This window comes from Alosa alosa, chromosome 11 (genome assembly GCF_017589495.1).
Source record: "Alosa alosa isolate M-15738 ecotype Scorff River chromosome 11, AALO_Geno_1.1, whole genome shotgun sequence".
NCBI classification, from domain to species: domain Eukaryota; kingdom Metazoa; phylum Chordata; class Actinopteri; order Clupeiformes; family Clupeidae; genus Alosa; species Alosa alosa.
Window position 1 is genome coordinate 20,345,951 of NC_063199.1, and position 15,178 is coordinate 20,361,128.

The 15,178-nt window shown below is 45.3% G+C and overlaps 1 protein-coding gene across 1 annotated transcript in view; it reads right to left on the minus strand.

The window, feature by feature from the left end:
• dgkzb (diacylglycerol kinase, zeta b) overlaps positions 1 to 15,178 on the minus strand; it is a 48,747-nt gene that overhangs the window by 6,663 nt on the left and 26,906 nt on the right. Inside the window, 18 exon segments of the mRNA XM_048257386.1 lie at positions 1,379 to 1,428; positions 2,200 to 2,225; positions 3,218 to 3,286; positions 3,468 to 3,578; positions 5,455 to 5,657; positions 5,856 to 5,896; positions 6,168 to 6,237; positions 6,716 to 6,795; positions 8,648 to 8,748; positions 10,043 to 10,242; positions 10,367 to 10,478; positions 10,611 to 10,684; positions 11,021 to 11,083; positions 11,188 to 11,243; positions 11,864 to 11,942; positions 13,045 to 13,185; positions 13,826 to 13,933; positions 14,476 to 14,536. Coding sequence (XP_048113343.1) covers positions 1,379 to 1,428; positions 2,200 to 2,225; positions 3,218 to 3,286; positions 3,468 to 3,578; positions 5,455 to 5,657; positions 5,856 to 5,896; positions 6,168 to 6,237; positions 6,716 to 6,795; positions 8,648 to 8,748; positions 10,043 to 10,242; positions 10,367 to 10,478; positions 10,611 to 10,684; positions 11,021 to 11,083; positions 11,188 to 11,243; positions 11,864 to 11,942; positions 13,045 to 13,185; positions 13,826 to 13,933; positions 14,476 to 14,536 — 1,645 coding nt within the window.

Sequence of the window (15,178 nt, forward strand, 5' to 3'; positions counted from 1 at the left end):
AAATATATATATAGCATCCACACACAGAAAATTATGGCTTATGTTTCTATTTCATATTTTGGATTTTTTATATATTTTGTTAATAATTTGTGAAACTAATTGAGTGCATGTCACTTTAAAAAGAATGTGAAAGTAATTAGCTTTCATGCTCACGGTTTTAGGCTAGAGGAAAATAGTCGCGCATATAGTCCAAGGATATGCAAGGATTCAAATGCAAATTCATTATGTTTTCTATGTCATTAGATAAAATAAATGTTCAAAAATCTAACAAGTCAAAGAAAATCCTTCTGGGATCATAGAAGAGATAAGTGTCTTGCAATGTTAATTCCTATGATTTTGGTGAGCACTACATGAATGATAGACATGACATGTGAGCTAACAGGATAGTTACCTAGATGGAACGTTCTCAAGATGTGAGAAGTTTGTATAAGTAAGTACTGTATATATACTCTTTTGATTCCCGTAAGGGAAATTTGGTCTCTGCATTTATCCCAATTAGTGGAACACACAGTGAACACACAGTGAGGTGAAGCACACACTAATCCCAGCGCAGTGAGCTGCCTGCTGGCGCTCGGGGAGCAGTGAGGGGTTAGGTGCCTTGCTCAAGGGCACTTCAGCCATGCCTACTGGTCGGGGTTCGAACCGGCAACCCTCCGGTTACAAGTCCGAAGCGCTAACCAGTAGGCCACGGCTGCCCCTTGTTTGCGTGGTTGTGTAGCTTATTTAGGAAATGTTAACATTAGCCTACTATTATTTGTTGCTGTGTGGCCACAGCATCACTTAAACTAGCAGCCATGTCTCGCTACTTATCACATGATAAGTATCACAGCTGAAGGTTAAAAGCTGTGTGTTTGTGAGTGGAGAAAAGACACATAGGCTATGGGAAGCACTGACTGTCATTCTTAAAAGTATATCGATACTAATAAAATTAGGTATTGTGACGTTTCTAATTTCAGGGTATTGCAATACTTTTGTAGTATTGGTGCACCATGCAACACCAGTCAAAGGAGAACAAAGCTTAGTTTGTGGAGAGACAGCAGATGCGAGGAAAGTCTAGGCACTCACCCTTACGACGTTAGGTGCACCAGTGCGACACAGGAAAAAATTTAGTCGCACCCTTAAAAATTTGGTTGCATGTGCTCTACATCTACAACTGCTGATATCATATCAAACATCAAGCAAGCTGGAGATTCTCCTAACATCCTCACATCCCTAACAGTTCCAAAGTGTATTTTGTGTCAGTCTATATGACTGATACAGTCATAGTCATCAGTCATTGATATTCTTCCCATACATGCTAATGACAGCACATGATGATTAGCACACAGGCACATGATGGCATCCGCATGATGTCAGTCAACATAGTAAACACCTTTACCTTTTCAATGTCATTCTCTCTGATACATTGAATGAGCAACTTCAGCACTTCTGGAAAAGAGCATAGCATACCTGTTAGTCACCCCACACACACACACATACAAACAAACATACTGTAAATGTGTGTGTGAATCTGGCCTCTACCCCAAAACTACCCCCATGCGCCCTTCTGGATGGAAAGGACATTTCATCTAAACAACCCACCCCATCTGGTACTCATCTCTGGAAAACTCAACCCAAAACACAACACCAAAAAAAAGATCGCTCTACCGCACACTGTTGACTTTTACTCGATTTTATTCAAAGCGAACAACGCGTTTCGCATACAGCGTCCTCAGGTTCGCTCAGGTATGGTCTGAGCTCTCAGGTGTGTCTTAATTAAGATGTCTTATTATGGCACACCTATTAGGTATGTTCCTGCAATCTACCTGCACCTAACCAGGCTGAGCGTGGATCTTGGTTTGATTCCAAAACACCCTTTAGGAAATCTCCACCCAAAGACCCTTAAGGAAAACTCAACCCAAAGACCCTGTAGAAAAACTCGACCCCAACACCCTTTAGGAAAACGCAACCCAAACACACACACACGCACACAACCTTTAGGATAACTCAACCCAAACACACATACACCCTTTAGAAAAAACTCATCCCAAACACACACACACTCTCTCTCACAAACACACACACACACACACAACCTTTAAGATAACTTAACCCAAACACACATACACCCTTTAGAAGAAACTCATCCCAAACACACTCTCACACACACACACACGCACACACCCTTTAGGAAAACTCACAGCAGGGGTATTTCTGTACCTTTTTCAGTGCTGTCACCATCAGCACTGCAGTAATGCACAAGCCAGTGGGAGAGAGAGAGAGACAGAAAGAAGCATTACTACAGGACATCAGAGATCCACAGTGCTGGCATGTTCCCCCCTGTGCCCTCCATAGAGACTATGTAGAGTTAGTAGTACAGACCATAGATATTAGAAAGCTAGATACCTGTAGTAAGAAAGTTTGGCCTTAAAGGTGTTCACCATATATGTGTGTGCTATATTCAACTATTTACTCTTTTGGTGTGCTCTGTGAGCATGTTAAAGAGGGAGATGCTGCTGTAGATTTATGAGGCAACATCTGTGGAATGCCATGTTCAAGGTGTTTGTGCAACCATGCTGCTTGTGTGTGCCTTAGAGAAGGACGCGTAGGCCCCTGCTCCGGCGGGCTGGCGCCCATCTACTGTCTTGGGGTCAATCTTGACTGGATTCCATAGATGTCGATTGTTATGGGATACAACCTTATAGATATGGTCAACTGCTTGGGTAACCAAGTCGTAAAATGGTTTGCGTACCATTAATGGAGATGTCATGTCTTGTCTGACTTGTCAGGGGGGTATTAAAAGCGTTTCCTTGTTTGTTGCATCAGACTGTGTCTGTTAGCAACACAACGTAGGTCTCCAGATATTCGTGAATAAAGCACTCTGAGATTTCTGACTCTACTCCCGGCTGGCTAAGATTTCATTTCTCAACAATCTCTAGATTCTACACATTCCTACATACCGCATTACAGAACATGTGTAAATAGCGACGCCATCTTGGTGGGGGAAACAATCACTGGAGGCCAATGAAGGAACATGTGACTGACTGGAAATCAGACAGGTGTCTCTGATTGCCGGCAAGTGTTGCCCATAGACGGTAAAGGTGCTGCTCCCACCAATATGGCGGCCGCGTTTACGATGCTACCTAATAGAACTCGACGGACAATGTGGTATCTAGCTTTCTAATATCTGGTACAGACAATTGTGCGGCCGAGACGGTGATGGAGCACCCATGCATACCTTTCCATAGGCCTGAAATTAACCTCTGTGGTGTTAGATCGATGGACATTGACTATTTTAGCTCCCCTCCTTCAAAACAGGACAAGAGAGATGGCAGATGGCAACAGGATGAAAACAGATGGACATTCAGCACAGAAAACACATGTTAACACGGCATGAGTGTGACACACACCAACACACACCAGCCAGCTGAGGACCAGGTTTGAGGGGACCCGGACACACACCGGGTGTGGCGTGAGGGGAGACCCACCTGCACAGGCCGACCTTGGAGCCTGAGGAGATGCTGTGGGTCAGAACCTCAGACGCAGAGCTCTCGCTGGACGTGCGCTTTCGCTGACTGAGCGCCGCAGGGGCCAAAGATCTACAGTAGGCAGGGAGCAGCATCATTACATCACTATACCAGAGGAGGCGCCATGGAGCCTCTACACATCTCTACATTCACCACATAAACATCTCCACACACACCACGTAAACATCTCTACATACACCACATAAACACCTCTACATACACCACATAAACATCTCCATATGCATCAGAACGGTCGACTGCACAGTCCTGCTAGTATAACTGCACTGACTTGTTGCTGGGACTGCACAGTCCTGCTGCCTTTTACATTTTCCATAAGGCACCATCTGCTACACTAACCCCAGCTCGGGAGTCCTGTAAGCTGAGTGGTGTAGTCTATGTTATACGCAGGACTACGCAGTATACCCACTTAAAAAGCATCACCATCTCAGTATACCCACTAAAAATAGGCAAGGATACGTATTAACATTTGGGGTTGATCACTACAGCTAACAAGATTACATCACAGTATACCCACTACAGACTACATCACAGTATACCTACTACAGCTAACTAGACTACATCACAGTATACCCACTACAGCTAACAAGACTACATCACAGTATACCCACTACAGCTAACTAGACTAAATCACAGTATACCCACTACAGCTAACAAGACTACACCACTGGCTATTGGTGTTTGTGCATGTGGTCAGTCTGCAACGGGGATCAGCCAGAGGAAGTGACTCAGAGACTAATATTCATCTGAAACCCCTTGTGTTCCAGCCCTTGGTCTTTGTTACTAGATGAAACAATCTTGTTACACACTCCTTACTGCCTTATGAACAGGAATACTGGAATACAGACTTATACTGGCAACATGTTGAAGATTCTGGAATATAATCCTCTCTGCTCTTACAGAGTGTTTCAGACAGAGGGTGTACAGATATTTACAGTATAAGAAAAAATAACTGGTTTGGTGTGTAAATCCTTTCTAGTAGACCCAAATTTGGATTATTTACAGTGTACAAAACACTAATAGGGCCTTTGTAATGTCTGAACTGAAGCCATTAGGTCCTGCACACATAGCTGAGCTCCAGGCTGTCTGATACATAAAAAGACTTCAAAGATCAACAAGCATGCTTCTAAGAATGCCCACTGATACCTGAGGGCAGGGACGAGTCTGATTGGCTGGCTGAGCTGCAGCACAGTGAGATAAGCATCTCTCCCAGACGGAGAGGTGAGGGGGCCAGCCCGAGTCTTGTACAGACCCTACACTTCCTGCTCATCAGCCTCAGGCTGCTAATGGGAGAAATTACCTGGACAAGCCCAGGCAGCAGCCCAGATGGTATGGAGGAGCAGCAGTGGCAGGCCCGCCTGTCTCCCTAGCTCTTCCTGTATGTGTCCCGGTCTGTCTGTGAGAAGGTGAGAAGTCATTGTCTCCCAGGGGAGACAGAAGCCTAAAGCTCTGAGGGGCACGACACGCTGTCTGGCTGGAACCTCCAGATGAAGATGACTCACTGTCTAGCTGGAGCCTTCTAGCATGAGAACTCTTTTCTAAAGGTGATTATGCATGGGGCAACTATCTGACTAATGTTGCTGGACAACCACATAACCGGTTCCATGTGTTCTGATTAGATGATCATAATAATTTCCCTACTGTTGATTAAGAGAGCAAATGGGGTTCTATGCCAGTGTGAAGCCCCTCCTTGAAACCAGAAACATATACCTCCTCCCTACCTAAAGGTTTGAGTAAAATGGCTGCTTCCTATTCACATAGACATCATCTTTAAGCTTCCTATTCACGGACACACAATCTTTAATGCTTTTCTTGATGTTTTTGGCACACAAATCCAATGTGTCTGATACACGTCCTGCATGCTTGACCAAGAGTGCTGGGTCGGGCTGCTGTGGTGTGGGCTAGCAGGGGTCAGCTAGATTGTGCTCACCTTTGGCCCAGTGAGGAGCCGGAGCAGGACGAAGCAGAAGAGGGGGGGAAGGAGAACTGATCTGCCCGGCTGGAACTCTCCCCACAGGAGTCCACCAAATTAGGCATGCCGGGGGAGGTGCCTACGGTCTCCTTGGTGACCAGCTCTGGGTCAAGGATGAAGAGCTCATCCTGCGATATCTCGGTGATGTAGTTCAGATGTTCCTGAGAGGCACAAACAAACAGAGCAGCACTCAAAACCACATATACACTCTGTCTCTCACTCACACACACATACTTTCTGTCTCTGTCTCTCTCTCACACACACACACACACACACACACACACACACACACACACACACACTCTCAAAACCACAGCTGCAAGCAGCATTTTAAATGAGGAGGTGTAGCAATCCCCAACCTGGGCACGATCTATCCGGTAGAATCTGTCAGCTGTTGTAGCTGGAGAGGAATAAAAGAACATCATCAACATATTAGATCACAGGTGTCTTTTAATAACACAGATAGAATTGAACGCATAGACTTTAACACCAACAGACTTTAACACATAGATATTAACACAGATATACTTTAACACAGATAGACTTTAACACATAGACTTTAACAAAGATAGACTTTAACAGAAGGCTGTGTTTGTAACAGCAGTGCTGGTTTCTGAGGAGAGATGTTTTGTGTTGCATTAAAGACGGGAGAGATACCCATCTGCACTTACAGTCTAGGAAGCACCATTTTGGAGACAGCTTCTGGGAAACCACGGCATCTGACCTCATGCTGTCGACCCCCTGCAGAGAGACAAAAACACAGTGTATGTGTGTGTGTGAGAGAGAGAGGGAGAGAGAATCCTTGTCCCATGTAAACATCAATGCATCACTCCTTCCACCTTATGCACTCTCAATGAGTTCCTTTGTGTATGTGTTGTCACTCTTACTAAAGACTCTCGCTGTGTGTGTTTGTGTTTGTGTTTGTGTGTGTGTGTGTGTGTGTGTGTGTGTGTGTGTGTGTGTGTGTGTGTGTGTGTGTGTGTGTACCTCCTGGAGACTTGTGTGTGTGTGTGTGTGTGTGTGTGTGTGTGTGTGTGTGTGTGTACCTCCTGGAGACTCGTGTGTGTGTGTATGTGTACCTCCCTCCTGGAGACTCACTGCGTGCGTACGTGTGTGCGTGCGTGTGTGTGTGCGTATGTGTGTGTATATGTGTGTTTACCTCCCGGAGACAAGTTGTGTGTGTGTGTGTGTGTATGTGTGTGTGTGTGTGTGTGTGTACCTCCTGGAGACTCTCGATGTGAGAGCGACACACCTCCAGATCACTGTCTCCCGGGACAGTAATGATCCCCAGAGGAATGGCTGGGAAAAGAGACATGGAGAGGGACATCTGAGTCAGTGTCAGTGTCTTACACACACACACACACACACACACACCCACGCTCTCTCTCTCTCTCTCTCTCTCTTTCACTCACTCACTCACACACACATAAACACACACACACATACACACACACACAACTTGTGTGTCACTCACTCACTCACTGTTGGGGCCATTACTCAAAAAAAGTAATAAGTTACTAGTTACTTCTTTAAATTGTAATGAAATTACTTAACTTGTTGGTTAGAGACCAACTTTATTTTTGAGTTGGTCTCTAACCAGGGTGCAAAATTAGAAAAAATGTGCAATTTCAGGATTCGCATTGGTCAGCTAAAAGTAGTCTATTAGGTCTACTTTCATGCCTAACAATAGCCAGTATGCTTTATGCTGTGTATGCTTGAACATCAGTAAAGCTTTGGGCTTCATTCAGCATTTTGTTCTGCCATCGGAAATGACTCCTCTACATTTGCTGCCTGGATCCTTTCTGTTTTTCTTGTAAAGAACGTTATATACTATGACCTTGAAGTCTTGAGTTAGTGAATTAGGTAAACATTGTTTGCTAGTAACCCACCACAAATAGCCTACAAATTCTGTAATTGTGTGCTCTCCAAACAAAATGTGTCCGTTCAGGCTAGCCAAGTGCGTAGTTCTGAATAAAGTTGAATGAATCAATTTGTTATTGTACAGACATATAAATAACCTACTGTCATACAGTCACTTGGCTACAGTGCAGTGAAGAGTTGGAAGTATTGCAAATTAATTTACGAACCAGAACATGGGCCATACAGTTGACGAAGCCTCTATTTCTTGTAGCCTGTTAAAAACGTCCGCTAGATTCAACATTCGTTTTTGCAGTAGCCTAGCCTAGGCTACAGATTATTTCTTAAAAGTTACTTCTCCACTGCTGGCTGATTTATTAAAACGGCTGCTTTCTCTTCGTCCTGTGCAAATTCAGCTACAGGTAGTCTGGTAGAGAGCCATTTGAAGAAATTAGCGTTTGCGACAATTGATAATTAGGCTATACTAACTCTGCTAAATTAACTTGAATGCATCAATTTTGAACAAAGTTTAAAATAGGCTACACTGCGCCAGTTGTAGTCTGCATGACCAGTGCTGGCTTAGGCCACTGTTCTGATTTGCGTAGGGGAGGTGTGGAGCAGGGAGCGGCACAGGGAGAGAATACATGCTCTCTCCTGTGCACACCTCTACAATGAAATAATGTATCTAATCTATATTTTAAATAGGCAGTCACTGCGTGCTGCTATGGAAACAATAAGTCAATATATTAGAGATACAGTGAGAAACGCAGAAACGGATGTTTCAGTTATTCAGTAAGTGTAACTAATTACTGAAATTTGAATTGTAATGCATTACCTAACTTTGTTACCCAATAAAGTAACTAAAATACAGTAACGCGTTACTCCCAACACCACACACACACACGCATACAAGCACACATCCACACAGACATAAACAAACAAACACAGAGAAAATGATTCACATAAAAACAGAAAGTGAGTGGGGTGGCTGACTTTCACACACACAAACACACACACACACACACATACACGCTCACAAGACTTGGGCCAGTTGGAGAGAGCTGCATGGGGATCTTCAGCAAAGTCTCTGGTGTTGGGTAGTCAGTGTGGCATAGTTGGAGAATGATAAAGAGCCTCTCTCCATGCACACACACACACACACACACACACACACATACACATGTACAAATGCACACACAAACTCACACACACAAATACACAGATGCACACACACAAACTCACACACAAACACACACACAAACACACACACACACACACACACACACACACTCACAGGCCTCCTTCAGCTTGTCTTTGTCGTAGTGCAGAGCCTCGTAGTCGTGCATACTGATGCGGCTCACTTGGATCTGAAGTGTCTCAGGAATAGGCTGCTGACTGTGAAGTAGAGAAATAGAGTACAGTTACACACACCCACACACACACACACACACACACACACACACACACACACACACACACTAACACAAACACACACAAACACACACACGCATAAACACACACACACTAACACGCACATGCACACGCACCCACACACTAACACAGACACGCGCGCAAACACAAACTAACACACTTACACACAAACACAAACACACACACACTAACACACTAACACAAACACACACACACTAACACATACACACAGACACACGCACACACACACTAACACACGACACACACACACACACACACACACACACACACACACACACACACACACTCTAACACAAACACGCACACATGCATGCATGCGAGCACATACACACACACACACACACACACACACACACACACACTCGCACACTCACACACTAACACAAATACACACACACACACACACACACACACACAGACTAACACACGCACACTCACACTCACACAGACACACACACACACACACTAACACAAACACATGCACACAGGCACACGTGTGTGCGCACACACACACACACACACACACACACACACACACACACTAACGAGCTGCGGAAGTGACACACACACACACACACATATGTGCACACACACACACACTAACACAGACATACACTAACACATACACACTTGCACACACACACACACACACACACACACACACACACACACACACACACACACACATGCACACACTAATGAGCTGCGGAAGTGACACACACACACACACATATGCGCACACACACACACACTAACACAGACATACACTAACACATACACATTTGCAAACACACACACTCACACACGCGCACACACACACACACGCACTTCTGAGACAGGTGAGACACTCATTGAGCTGCGGAAGCGAGACGCACACACACACACACACATATATGTGCACACACGCACTAACACAGACACACACTAACACATACACACTTGCACACACACTCACACTCACGTGCACACACACTAACACGCGCATACACACTAACACACACACACACGCACTTCTGAGACAGGTGAGACAAGAGAGGGCCACTCACTAATTGAGCTGCAGAAGCGAGACACACACACACACACTAAGACAGAGACACACAGACATACACTAACACATACACACTTGCACACACACATACACTCTCACACACACACGCACCCACAAACTAACACACACACACACACACACGACACACACGCACTTCTGAGACAGGTGAGACCAGTAAGGGCGACTCACTCATTGAGCTGGGGAAGCGAGATCCTCCTCTTGGTCTTCTGCACCATGTTGGCCTGGTTCCTCAGGCTGATGTGGATGACGGAGGGTTGCAGCTTGCAGGGCTCCCCGTCCACCTGCATGGGGATGGGCTTGGACGTGGTGAGCACAGCGTCACGGCACTGGCACAGCCTCTCGCCGTGGCCTCCGACCTGCAGTGTCGCCTGCGGACACACACACACACACACACACACACACACACACAGATGGAGAGGACACCACTGAGGACATGTCACCAGACACACACCCTAATTAAAGGCCCGTAGGTGAAAAGTGGTGATGTGCTACCAGAGAGGTCATGGTGAAGCCGATGACTTCAATGAAGCCATCGTCGTGGCGCTGCGGCTCAAAGTCGTGGTGCTCACCAGGGTGTCCCCAAGGCATGGTGCCCGCACAGTACCTACACACACACACACACACACACACACACACACACACACACACACAAAAAGAAACTTTCTGTTTCTCTGTCTGTCTGTGTCAGTTTGAGTGTCTGTTTCTGGTAGAAGGGCTTTTAGAAAACATGTATTACCTGGGAATGTTGAGGAACAAGAGACATTGAAGTTTGAGGTCCTGGACTTTACTGGTGAGATCTGTACCATCACACTAACAGCAGAGGGATCAGAGAGGAGAGGGTCATCACAACAGCAGAGAGAGAGCAGGGGAGGAGAAAAGAGACGAGAGGAGATGACACTCCAAGAGGTGTGTGTGTGGGGGGAGTTGGGTGGGGTAGCAGGGTCTGATAGAGGACCCGGGTGGCAGAGAGAGGCACATTGGATTCATCATTTGAGGGATGTGCTCTGGCTAACTGCCAAAACAGATAAGGTGTGTGTGTGTGTGTGTGTGTGTGAGTATGGGTGTTGAAGACTAATGATAAATCAAGTATCGTGTGTGTGTGTGCTGAAACAACAGTAGGTCTGTGTGTGTGTGTTATTCACTCACCACCACACTGATGTACTTTGCGAGATCTTTAGAGCTGCGCATCAGGAAGTCTGAGAAGGCAGTCTGAGGTGAATACACACAGACACGGACACGGGACATGAGACACACATGCTGCTATTTGCTGCCATAAAGATAATAACAATTTGAGATGGTAAACACCAACTTACTCCTGCATAGAACATCTTGTTCCGAAAACGGCTGTTAAATTTCTCCGGGTTGGCCTCTGCAGAGGGGCAGAGGGTGATTTGTTTAATACCAATCAATCTAGCAAGCTACTGTAGCTTTCTGCCAGCTAGTTGACAATTCAGTCAGAATTACTAAGCTTTAGTCTAAAATGATTACGATACCATTGATAGCAGTATTTAGGCAAATAGAGGTTTGAATTAACTTCTACAAAATTAGCAGGCCTACTAGACTCAAAGACCCCGTTTACATTTGTTTTTTGTTTTAGGTGATCCAGTCATATGTGGCCAGTTCACAATTGCCAAGACACATTGTGATCGGATAACTCAAACCACATGCCAAGGTGGTCTGAGACAATTTGACCATACTGTACACAGTATCATCTGTAGTATAAACGTTATATTTGTCCTGGACAATGGAAGTTTTAATGAATTTGACGTTGGCTGTAGCAGACACTAAACACAAGTAGTAAGCAACATCTCTGACTGTACGGCTTGAACACATGTGTAAACAGCGATGTGTCACAGCTGACCACTTTTAATCAGATCATCCAAGACGCAGTCTAAACACAAATGTAAACAGACCTGTGGTCAGATTGTCAAAGACACATTTTAAACACATATGTAAACAGGCCGAAAGTGAAGAGTGACTGAAACTAACCTCGGGACTCATGGAACTCCAAGGTGACGTGAGCATCAAAGCCCAGGCTGAAGTAGTTGTTGAAGACGTCAATAGGGAGCTGGAAGGGGTGAATTGGGTCAGACACAAGCAAGGACAAGGTCAAGACATCAGGACTTCAACCCCTAACCCTACAGCAGTGAGCATGGACATGCTGTTGAACACTGGGAACAAGTGACCAAGCTCCCTGCAATGACCCAGATATGCAACACAGAGCCTTCACACATATGCAACACAGAGCCTTCACATATATTCAACACAGAGCCTTCACACACATGCAACACAGAGCCTTCACACACATGCAACACAGAGCCTTCACATATATTCAACACAGAGCCTTCACACACATGCAACACAGAGCCTTCACACACATGCAACACAGAGCCTTCACACACATGCAACCTAGAGCCTTCACACACATGCAACAGAGAGCTTTCACATATGCAACACAGAGCCTTCACACACATGTAACACAGTCAGCTAGCCTGGTGTAAGGATCCCCATATTGCTATGTGGTGTAGACTTTTACTGATGCTCTTCTCACCATTTATTTAATTTTCTTTCACAGTATACATTTGAATAAACATGAAGAAACAACACCGTAAGAGCTTATGGCCTCATACGGGTCCTTAAACTTTTCCTTTCAATGAACTTTCTTATAGAAGTGCTGTAGTCCTTTTTCCTACGCTACTGAAACAAAACTCAGTATAAAAGCCCCCCCACACCTTCTTACTTCATAAAAGTAAAAGGCCTATTCATTCACAAAATAATCATTAAACAAATATTATTATAAGACAGGCAAAATAGAATGTATGAACAGATACATTTCTTAAAATAAAGAACCCTTATGGGGTTATTTAAACCCGGCTCATGTGCAACACAGAGCCTTCCCTCCAGAAGTCAGCTGACCTGGCTGCCTCCAGACCGATTCTTATCTCTGCAGGTTCACCAGGCTGGCAGTCAGCACAGATTCATCTGGTTCACTTGTGCCAGCCCCAAAGGAAACTAGCTGTATGGTCAGCAGATTGCTTACTGTATGCTGCATGTGATTTTGTACATATCTAAGGATTTACACTAAGTTCTTCCTGAACACTAGGGGACTCCACCACTCCACCAGTGTGCCTCCCAAGCTCGGGGTCAGTCAGCAGTGGGAATCAACTCACCTTGTCTGTCTGGTGCTCGTCCTTCTCTTCCTTACTGATATCCGGGTTCGGCTCCACCTCCAGGTTCCAGCGATCCAGCTGGACGATGTTACCGTCCTCCACATGGGACAGGATCTTTGACACCGGCTCATCCGTGTAACCCTGGGGGAGGCCACCAGCCAGCATCACATGCTGCTCATGCTGCTAGAGACAGTTCTGCTGTGGTTCTCACATAAGCTAAAAACAGTTCTTTTTTTCTTTTTTTTTAAAGTATATTTTTTGGGCTTTTTATGCCTTTAATTAGATAGGATAGTGGAGATTGACAGGAAGTGAGTGGGAGAGAGAGTCGGGGTGGGATCCGGAAAGGACCACGGGGCGGGAATCAAACCCGGGTCGCCGGCGTACGGTGCAGGTGCCCCAGCCAGTCGCGCCACTGCTGGGGCCAAGCTAGAAACAGTTCTGTTAGAAACAGTTCTGCTGTGGTTCTCACATGATCTAGAAACAGTTCTGTTGTGGTTCTCACATGAGCTAGAAAAAGTTCTGTTGTGGTTCTCACATGATCTAGAGACAGTTTTACTGTGGTTCTCACATGACCTACAGACAATTATGCCGTGGTTCTCACATGAGCTACAGACAATTCTGCTGTGGTTCTCACATGATCCAGAAACAGTTCTGTTGTGGTTCTCACATGATCTAGAGACAGTGCTGCTGTGGTTCTCACATGATCTAGGGACAATTCTGCTGTGGTTCTCACACGATCTAGGAACAGTTCTGTATAAGTGAATGTAAAGAGGTTCTTTACCCCTCCCCAGTTGAGAGTTCTTGCCAGATCGTTGCCGGTTCCGAGGGGCAGGACAGCTACAGGAGGGCTGATCTGCAGCTGGTCCAGAACCGACAGGATCCATCCCACCTGCAGAGAGAGGTTTCCACAGTTCACCTTGTTCTCCCCACCACTCTCCCACCCCCCCCCCACACACACACACACACACACACACTCCCACCTCCCTACACCCGTACACTCACACACACACACAGACACACACACTTAAACCCCCATACACTACCACACACACAGACACACACTCTTCCACCCCCCTCCCCACACACACACACACATTCACACACATTCTCTCCCAACCCCTTCCCCCGTACACTCACAAACACACATGCACACAGCTCTGACTGGCTGGTTAACCATAACAACAGTCATGGATTTGCCAAGCTTTCTATTTAGCCAAGAGACCGTAGAATAACAATCAAAAGACAATGGCGGCATAAGAATGCCCAGATCCATATATCTTTACATTCCCCCCTGCCACAGAATGCTGTTGCCAAGACACTGCATTGCATTTCACAATTGTTAAAATAATTACCTTTAAAGTATGAATGATACAGACTTTATCTGAGAAGATAAGGAATAGTGAAGATGAGTTTAGTTTGAGTCGCACTTACAGTTCCATCTCCTCCACAAGCCAGAATTCGCAAGTTGGGCACTTTGCGGTATATCTCCAACCTAACAGATAGCAGGTATTAGAACTGAATACATTTATCACAATATCATAGTAAAACTACAAAATCAAATATGCATGTATTAAAAAGACAGAAAAGCACACCCTGTCTTTAGTGTTGTTTTATGTCTGATCTATTTGCTATTTTCAGTAATGTCTTGTCATTGAATCATTGCAATTATGGCACTGAATCGAAAAGCCCAGCCATGAGAGCATTAAGTCTCTTATGGTTGGAGTAGCAGACATTACAGCTGACCTGGCCCAGGGAGGATGCTGCCTGTCTGAGACAGTGTGTGAATCAGTGTGAGTAAGCAGCAACATGAGAGACTATCCTAACCCTGCTGAGAACGCTTATGCTTTATGCTTATGCTGGTAGCTGGTTTTAGCTTGTTTAAGCTGGTCTTTGCTGGTTTTCTCCCAGCTCCTGCTGGTCTTTGCTGTTGTAGCTGGTTGGGCCACCAAGTGGACATACTGGCGTGACCAGCCTGTAATGGGATACAGCTGGTATAAGATGGTCATGCTAAGCTTGACATTGGTGTAAAATGGTCAGGCTGGTTTGCTAGAATGACCAACATAAGCTGGCATAGCCAGTTAAACCAGCAATGTAAGACCAGCTAAAATGACCAGCTTGAGGTGGTACGACAAGC